At 60.5% G+C, this 9,348-nt stretch overlaps 1 protein-coding gene across 2 annotated transcripts in view; it reads left to right on the forward strand.

The window, feature by feature from the left end:
- The first annotated feature begins 202 nt into the window (after positions 1-202).
- The window catches only part of NACC2 (NACC family member 2, BEN and BTB (POZ) domain containing), a 46,950-nt gene continuing 37,804 nt past the window's right edge, over positions 203-9,348 (forward strand). The window contains exons 1-2 of one of the 2 annotated variants that reach the window (XM_011957304.1): positions 203-218; positions 1,020-1,964. In XM_011957304.1, coding sequence (XP_011812694.1) covers positions 1,079-1,964 — 886 coding nt within the window. In that variant the 5' untranslated portion in view covers positions 203-218; positions 1,020-1,078. Of the gene's footprint in view, positions 219-1,016; positions 1,965-9,348 lie in introns of those variants that run through there. The other variant, XM_011957303.1, reaches the window with a different exon arrangement.

The raw sequence follows: 9,348 nt of genomic DNA on the forward strand, positions 1-9,348 counted from the left end.
TTTCCTCCCGCGGGACACAGCGGCCTTTGTGCGGCCCTGCGGAGTTGGGCCGGCGCCTTCTGGGCCGCCCCCGCCCCCTCCGGAGTGCGCACCAGATAAACAGCGGCGCCCTCCCCAGCTCCCAGCCCCGGGGTCCGGGCAGCCCAGCGAGGGCTGGGACCCCTGTAGTCACCTGGGTTGGGGCCGGGCCGTCGGGATTGACCCGCGAGGGGAGCGAGGCGAGCGGGGTGGGGGACGTCCACGAGTGGGGTTGCGACAGGCTTCCCAACTCCTGCTCTGGCGGCGGCTCGGGAACCTGGGTCTGGTCCGAGCCGGGAGAACACCGGAGAACCGAGCGGGCGCGCCCAGGGTGGTCTCTCTGCTCGGGGGAGGAGTGGACGCGGCTTCAGCGGACTTCCCGGCGCCACCAGCCCCTCCCCACCTGCCCGGGAGGCTCAGGGGGACCAGGGGACGCTGGCCCGCCTTCCCCCCTGGGGCCCGCTGTGAGGTTGCTCAGAGGGAAGAGAGAGAAAGCAAACCGCAAACTGCACAGCTCCAAAGACCCCCTCCCTCCCTCCTTCCCCACGGCTCCAGCGCAGCCCCTCCCGGGAGCTCCTGTGCGGGCTGGAACTTTTTTGAGGGAAGGATAGTGGCTGCAGACCTGCCCAGAGGCACCCCCGTCTTCCCCGGCATCCCCCACCTCTGGTCCCGGGGCAGGTTCAGGCCTGCGCTCCTCCTCGCCTGCTGAGACCGAGTCGCTAAGAGCAGCCCCCTGGGAGTGGTGTGGCCGCACTCCTGCCGGGCTGCGCCCTGGGGGTCTGCAGCAGTGCTGGCCGGGCCCTCTCGCTCCTCTGCCAGGGCGTCTGGGAGACCCCGGGTCCCTTCTCTGGAGTGTCCCAGCCGGGAGGGGTGGGGGAGGGTGCGTGGGGAAGGCTCGCTCTTTGTAAGCCCGTGGCGGGAGGGGGCGGGTGTGGGAATGGCCCCTTGAGCGGGGAGCCTTGGACCTGGAGGAACTGACCACGTGCCTCCTGCCCCCACAGATGAGCCCCGCTAGGGCCGCCCCGCGCTGAGAGCCCAGCCCCGCCGCTGCCCGCCCGCCATGTCTCAGATGCTGCACATCGAGATCCCCAACTTCGGGAACACAGTGCTGGGCTGCCTGAACGAGCAGCGCCTGCTGGGCCTCTACTGCGATGTGTCCATCGTGGTCAAGGGCCAGGCCTTCAAGGCCCACCGGGCGGTGCTGGCCGCCAGCAGCCTCTACTTCCGCGACCTGTTCAGCGGCAACAGCAAGAACGCCTTCGAGCTGCCCGGCTCGGTGCCGCCCGCCTGCTTCCAGCAGATCCTGTCCTTCTGCTACACGGGCAGGCTCACCATGACGGCCAGCGAGCAGCTCGTGGTCATGTACACGGCCGGCTTCCTGCAGATCCAGCACATCGTGGAGCGCGGCACCGACCTCATGTTCAAGGTGAGCTCGCCCCACTGCGACTCGCAGACCGCTGTGATCGAGGACGCCGGCTCCGAGCCCCAGAGCCCCTGCAACCAGCTGCAGCCGGCCGCCGCCGCCGCCGCCCCCTACGTCGTGTCCCCCTCGGTGCCCATCCCGCTGCTGACCCGCGTAAAGCATGAAGCCATGGAGCTGCCGCCGGCCGGCCCAGGCCTGGCCCCCAAGCGTCCGCTGGAGACCGGGCCCCGGGACGGCGTGGCGGTGGCCGCTGGGGCTGCAGTGGCGGCGGGCGCAGCCCCTCTCAAACTGCCCCGAGTCTCCTACTATGGGGTGCCCAGCCTGGCCACCCTCATCCCTGGCATCCAGCAGATGCCCTACCCCCAGGGGGAGCGGACCAGTCCGGGCGCCAGCAGCCTGCCCACCACCGACAGCCCCACCTCGTACCACAATGAGGAGGACGAGGAGGACGACGAGGCCTACGACACCATGGTGGAGGAGCAGTATGGCCAGATGTACATCAAGGCCTCTGGCAGCTATGCAGGTAATGCGCGACGAGGTGGAGCCCCACACCACCTGGCTGGGAAGCAGGGCGTGACTGGGACCAGGGCGGCTCAGGAGGCGGCTGGGCTGGAGGCTTGCGGGGCCACAGGGGAGCCCCCCACCAAGCCTGGAGGAGGTGGCAGAGCTCCGTTCACCAGGGAGTTCAGACTTGGTCCTGGATGAGACAGGAACTCCTGGGAGACTCTGCCAGCCTGTAGGAAGGGTCTTGTCTCCACTGGATAGATGAGGAAACTCAGGCGTCTGTGGCCCAGGGACCTGCTGAGAGCTCACATTCCCCATCTGTGAAGGGCCTGGAGCCACAAGGTGTCCAGGAGGACCCGCCTACTTCCCCTTTAACCTCACCCAGCGAGGTCCAGAGGCTCCCCCTGAACTCAGGCCCTTTGCCACCACCTCTCCAGGCCCTGCAGCAGGGACGGGCCAGTAAGTGCCCGCTGCACTGAGCCGAGTGAGTGGTCGTCCTCCCTCCTCCCTCTTCCTTTCTTTCAAGAAGGGCTGCTCCCCCTCCTGGGACCCGCAAACCCAGGTTGCTCTAATTTGAGATTCCTGGGTTACAGCCTCTGGAGACTGTTCAGGCTTTGCTGGGCAGAGTCCCACAGTTGGTGCCCAGAATCGGGTGTCCCCGCAACCTGACTGTGTGTCTGGGCTGGCCGCCTGGCTGGTCTGCATGCAGGGCCTGTATATAGCGGCCTGGGCCTGGGTGTGGGCGCATAGTGCCGGCAGCGGGCAGGTGATGGGCCCCGAGGGGCAGCATGGGGACTCTCCACCCCACCACACCTATCCTCATGCCCTGATGGGACTCCCCCCTGCCCTTCCCCTCCTGCATTGCTGGTTGGGGGCAGAGGGGGCCAGGACCACCCACCAGCTCGGACCCCTAGGTCAGCTGGGTCCCTGTGCAGCATGTGCCACCACAGCCAGAACAGCGAGGTAGCCTCTGCTTTGGCCAACCTGGCTCCCTCTCCGCCTGCAGGAGAAGCCACTGCTTTGGCAGCAGGTGCTCTGGGCTCCGTGGTATCTTCCTGAGAACTTCGCACTTTATTTAAATGTATATTGCTGTGTTTGCGTGAATCCTACAGAATGCCAGCTCACAGGCCATCTAGATCTGGACTTCACAGCTTTTGTTTTCGTTTAGTGGTAGGGGGTAGGGCTGGATTTTTCCTGAGACCAGGAGTTGTGCTAGCTACTGAATTGGACCTTCCCGAGGGCAGAGCACACTGGGCTCCGGCTTGCCACAGAGGCCGTACAGGATGTCAGTGCTTGTGGACCCAGCTGGCTGAGGCCTCCGGGGAGTCCGCTCCGTGTGTACTATCCCGGTGCGCCTGCTGACAGCGGCCCTGGGGAAGGCAGGGGACCAGCCAGAGGCTGCTGGGGAAGGCTCCCAAGGCCCACCCAGGGGCCCTGTTGGGAAGGGGCTCTGTCCATGGGCTCCGGTCCCAGGGCAGAATCCCAGACAGGCTGAGCACCCCTGCAGTCCCTGAGGACTTCCCCTAATGATGGCAGCCAGACAGTGCCCTGCCGACAGGTCAGGAAGCTGCACTAGGGAGATGGAAATAGACCCAACGTGTCCAAATATCTTCCCAGGGTCCTCCCTGCACAGCCCCCTGCTGCTCCAGTGTGACCTTGGGCCTCGGTGTGTTTGGGGTAATGGAAAGCAGGGCTGGGTGTCAGGTTTGCTGGGAGCACAGTGAAGCCTTGTGACTTGTCCCGTGCATCTGCCCCTGGGTGCTGGGTCAGCCTTAAGCCCTCACATCACCTGGACTTCGTGAGCTAGAAGCCCTCAAGCCCACCTGCCTTGACGGGTTTTCGGGAAGCAGGCAGGACAGCAGCCAGGAAGCGGCTCTGTGGAGTCCCGGATGTGTGTTGGGTGGGAACAGGAGGCAGCCGCTCTGGCAAGTCCTTCCCTCCAACTCCCCCGTACTCAGACCAGACGAGGTACAGAGTCCTGCTGGGGCGGAGGGGCGGGGATGCCCCCAAGGCCATGTTCCTGCAGGGCCTTGTCCAGGCTGCAGGTGCTGCGAGGCAGTCTCTGCCTTTGCACGGGTGTCGCTGACGCCAGCGTGGTGGAAAGTGGGCGGCTGGGAGGCCAGGCCTGCTCCCGCCCACCTACCATACAGTTTGGCTCTGGATGCCACAGTCTGGGTTTCTTGTCGTGGTTTTTCTGTTCGGCAAGCCCATAAGTGGGACAGAGAAAGGGGGTGTGTGATTTCTTGGTTAAAATCTAGGTTACTGGCTGTGACGTTGCTGGCGTCGCTGGGTGTGCTGGGTTGGCGGTGCCATGGGGGGAGCAGGTAGAGGGAGGGGCCGTCCCCTGACCCAGAGCTGCCCCTGGGTGCTGGCTTCCTGTGCCCCGTGCTCCCCGTACCCCGTGCCCTGGGCTTGTCTGGGGAACGTCCTTACACCCGTGCAGGAGGCTGGCTGCTGCCCTCGCCAGGCCGTGCAGAAGTGGAGTCAGGCAGCTATCTCTGGGCTTGTAGGACCAGCGTGTTCTAAGGTCCCTGCAGGCTGAGCTCCTCCTCTCTGGCCTCAGTCTCCCTACTTGTCAAGTGAGAGGCGGGATGAGTGATTGCTGAGGGTCCCGGAGCTGCATCTCGGCATGTGGTAATGCGTGTGTGCCTGTTCCACCGTCTCTCGCGTTAAGAACCATGGACAGCTTGTCCTGTAGGGCTGTTCTCTTGTTTTTGAAGTAAGTCAAAATATTACAGATAAAGTTAGTTGCTTTTCAACCCCGGGGCAGCCCCCGTCCCATGGTCTGTGTGGCCTCACGGCGAGGGTCTCCACTCGGTCTCGTGCCTCTCCTCCCTCCCTCCAGGTCCCACGTCGCCACCCGTCAGAAGGCGCCGCCACGTTTGATTTATCCAGGGCCTTATCAAAGGACATTTAGGTTGTTTTCAGTTTGTTGCAGTCAGGAGTGAAGCTGCTGAGAAGGCTCTGTGTTGGGTGTGTGAGGTTGATGGGGCCGAGTCCAGGCACCCCACACCCAACGAGGCAGGCCCCATCGGGTGGACTCTGGCTCGGGATGTTCAATGCATCCCGCCCAGCAGCCCTCATCTCTGCAGCAGTCACTTCATGGCGCCCTCCTGGGCCTTAAGCCATCACCCCTGCGGCGGGCAGGGACCTTCCTCCTGGCCCTGTGGCCCTGGCCCTGTGGCCGGCAGCAATGGGAGACCCCGGAGCAAGATGCACTGGGGGTGGGGTGCACCCAGGGGTGAAAGAAAAACATGGTATCCACCAGAAGGGAAACGCCCAGTGCAGTTCCCCTCTGGCTGATGGTGAAACCTCCCGGAGAGTGAAGCACAGGCGTCCCTGCCTCGCCTTGTCAGAGGCCCTGCATCTGAGCTAGAGCTTGTGAAATGCCTGCCTCTGCCTCCCCTGCACCCCCATCCCTACCCCCTGCCACCACGGGGATGAGTCAGGGGCCAGCCCCTGAAGAGAGCAGGAGGTGGGCCGGGCAGAGGGAGCCCAAGCCTCAGGACTTGGTCATGCTGTGGCCTGAGCAGCAGGCCCTTTCCTCTTCAGGCCCCCTTCCTCGCTTACCCGCGTTCATTCCCCCAGAGGTTGTGGCTGCGTTCCTGCTGGCTCTCAGGGCTCGGGGGCACCTGAACGTCCAGCAGTGACTCCAGGAGCCAGGGACTTCCCTGGGCAAGGCAGCAGTCCTGGTGGGCAGTGCCAGCTGTGGCTGGGCTTGGGGTGGGGGCTCCCCAGCTGCACTCAGGGGTCTGTTCCCATGGTCTCCTTGGCACATCTGGATCCACAGGTCCCTGCAGCGCAACCGAGAGGGGCATGGCTGCTGCTTTCACCCCAGGGCAGAGGACAGCACAGGGCCTATTTCATCATGGTGAGGGTGGCCGTTGTCACCCAAGCTGGGGACAGGCACCTGCGGCATGGCAGGCCGCTGAGGTCCAGGGACAGGGAAATGGAGCTCTCAGAGGGCACAGCGAGGGAAGGGGTAGTGCCATGCTGGGGCTTCTCTCCTGTCTTCTGAAGGGGAGGGGGCTGCCCGGACCTGCACCTGCACCCCCTCCTGTGCCTGACGGGGCTCGCCTGGCCATCCTTTTCACGCCTTCAGCAGTGGCTTCGGGCAGGCAGATGTTTAATTGCAGCTGACAGATGTCACTCTGTGGCTGGCGGAGACAGAGCCACGCCTGGGTATTGACACCAGCCACACACTTCCACGGTAACCCTTTCCCAGCAGGGGACAGCTCTGACCACAGGGCCTGTGTGTCCAGGACAGTAACCCTTTCTGGGGAGGGGGCAGCTCTGGCTGCAGGGCCTGTGGGCCTGTGAGCAGGTGGCCCTGTGCATTTCCCCTTCCCTTCTGCCCCCCCACCCCCACCTCTCTGGGGTCCACCTGGTGTCCCCTGTGTGCCTCTCTGCGGGGCATGAAGGTCAGGCACCCATCCCTAAGGTCAGTACCCACTTCCATGGGGTGGCCTGAACTCAGGCAAAACAGACAGAGTTGAAACTGCTCAGTCTCTGGGCGACCCTCCCATCCAGCCTCAGCCGAGCTGCCCACATCCTGGACCCTGGACAGATGCTACTGGGCGCGGATCCTGGCACACAGCAGCACATCTGTCCTGGCGTCCTGGCTCTGCCCATCAGGAGAGGCCTGCTCCAGGCCCCACCCTTTTCAGGGTGACCTGCAAGGTCAGCGCTGACCCCGTCCAGCCCTTGGCTGAACACCCAGATTTGGTTGGGCTGCTCCCGTTCCTGGGCCACAGAACCCAGGTGGCCAGGGCTGCTGGCTATGGTGGTCTCCGTTGCAGCCACCCACCCCCCAGAATCGCCCATCCGGAAGGCACTCCTGCCTGGTCGGGGAGCAGGTCTGTGTGTCCGAGGCCACTCCCACCAGCAGCTCAAAACTCAGGACTGTTGTTTGGGGTTCCCAGAGAGAAGCGAGAAGAGGGGCTGGACTTGGGGTTGCCAGGTGTGCAAATTGCACTGTCCTCCCCCCACTGCTGCCTCATGGCCACGGAAGGGGGCGTCCACACTGTTAGAGCCTCCCCGCCTGCCCCCCACCGCCACCCAGGGAGCAGAGGGTGCCTTCATCTCTGGCCTGGATAGGATGGGGCCCAAGGGGAAGCCGCAAGCAGAGGTGGGCAGACCCAGGAGTGCTGTTGGCTGCATGGGTGGGGGGTGAAGGGTTCCTTTTGCTTTAAAGGGCCAACACCCCTGCAACTCAAGCCTTCCGAGGAGCTGAGACCACAGTTGTGTGCCGCTATGCCCAGCTAATTTTGTAATTGTTTATAGAGACAGGGTCTCACTATTTTATCCAGGTTGGTCTCAAACTCCTGGGCTCAAGCAGTCTTCATGCCTCAACCTCCCAAAGTGCTGAGGTTACAGGTGGGAACCACCACACTGGACCGTGTGGCAGCTTTTATCAGCATCCTGTACATGTGGCTCATCTGTGGTGTGGCCCGTCTAGGCCATTGTTCTCTCCTCCCCGCCTTTTTTCCTTGTTAAAGTGTTTGTATTGGCCGTGCACGGTGGCTGCGCCCTGTAATCCTAGCACTTTGGGAGGCTGAGCTGGGCGGATCTCTTAAGGTCAGGAATTCAAGAGCAGCCTGGCCAACGTGGCGAAACCCCGTCTCTACTAAAAATACAAAAATTAGCTGGGTGTGGCGCTGCACGCCTTGTAGTCCAGCTACTCTGGAGGCTGAGGCAGGAGAATCACTTGAACCAGGAGGCAGAGGCTGCACTGAGCTGAGATTTCGCCACTGCACTCCAACCTGGGCGACAGAGCGAGACCCTGTTCCCGATCAAAAAACAAAAACCAGAAGTATTTGTATCCTGTATAAAGTGTGCCGTCAGTGAGTTCACTGTACGATCAAGGGCGATGTTGCAATCAAGATACAGCATAGTTTCCTCTTGTGGAGGGTTACCCTGGGGTTCTTTGCATGGGATCGTCCACCCCACCCTGGCCCCACGGGACCACCACCCTGCTGCTCCTGCTGTCCTTTTGCTTCTCATAGGATCCTCGTGCATGGAACCGTGCAGCGGTAGATCCTGTATATTTCCGTGTGTCATGGTTTCTGTTCATCGTGCGGTTGAATGCATGATGCCAAGGGGCTGTGTGAGGCTGTGCTCCCACCAGCAGCCTGTGAGAACGGCAGGTGCCCCATGCCCTTACAGTAGCCAGTGTTCTCTGTCAGCCTGAACGTTTCAGCCCTTCCTAGTGGGTGAAATATCAATGACATCCCTTGTCGTTTCGATTTGCATTTCCCTGATGGTCAGTAATGCTGAGCATGTTTTACAGGTTGAATAAGTCATACTTTATAACTTTTATTGTGACGTGTGTCTTCAGATTTTGTCCATTTTTTAAACATTGGATTTTAAGAGTTTCCTATATAATTTGCAAGTAAGTTCACATATGTCTATTGCAGGCACTCTCTCCTAGTCTGACCTGCCTTTTCATTATCGTAATGGTGACTCTCAAAGACCAGAAGTTTTAAATTTTGATGAAGATCAATTTATTAATGTTGTATTTTATGGCTAGTGCTTTTTGTAGCCTGTTTGAGAAATCTTTGTCTACCTAAAATTCTGTGTCTCTGTGTGAATTCCTCCCCATTCGGGATGGGGCAACACTGTGTCTATGTGTGTCTGTCTCTGTGTATGTGTGTCTGTGTGTGCGTCTGTGTCTGTGTGTGTGTGTCTGTCTCTGTGTATGTGTGTCTGTGTGTGCATCTGTGTCTGTATGTGTGTGTGCATCTGTGTCTGTATGTGTGTGTGCATCTGTGTCTGTGTGTGTGTCTATCTCTGTGTGTCTGTGTGTGCGTCTGTGTGTGTATGTGTCTGTGTATGCATCTATGTGTATGTGTCTGTGCATCTGTGTGTGTATGTGTCTGTGTGTCTCTGTATGTGTGTCTGTGTGTGCATCTGTGTCTGTGTGTGTGTCTGTCTCTGTGTGTCTGTGTGTGTGTCTATGTGTGTGTCTCTGTGTGTGTCTGTGTGTCTGTGTGTGCGTCTGTGTGTGTATGTGTCTGTGTATGCATCTATGTGTATGTGTCTGTGCATCTGTGTGTGTATGTGTCTGTGTGTCTCTGTATGTGTGTCTGTGTGTGCATCTGTGTCTGTGTGTGTGTCTGTCTGTGTGTCTGTGTGTGTATGTGTGTGTCTCTGTGTGTGTCTGTGTATGTGTCTGTGTGTGTCTGTCTCTGTGTATGTCTCTGTGTGTGTGTGTGTCTGTCTCTGTGTATGTGTGTCTGTGTGTGTGTCTGTGTGTGTGTGTGCGTCTGTGTATGTGTCTGTGTGTATGTGTGCGTCTGTGTATGTGTCTGTGTGTATGTGTGTCTGTGTGTGCGTCTGTGTACGTGTCTGTGTGTGTGTGTCTGTATGTGTCTGTGTGTGTGTGTCTGTATGTGTCTGTGTGT

This window comes from Colobus angolensis, unplaced genomic scaffold, assembly GCF_000951035.1.
Source record: "Colobus angolensis palliatus isolate OR3802 unplaced genomic scaffold, Cang.pa_1.0 Scaffold44, whole genome shotgun sequence".
NCBI classification, from domain to species: Eukaryota; Metazoa; Chordata; class Mammalia; order Primates; family Cercopithecidae; genus Colobus; species Colobus angolensis.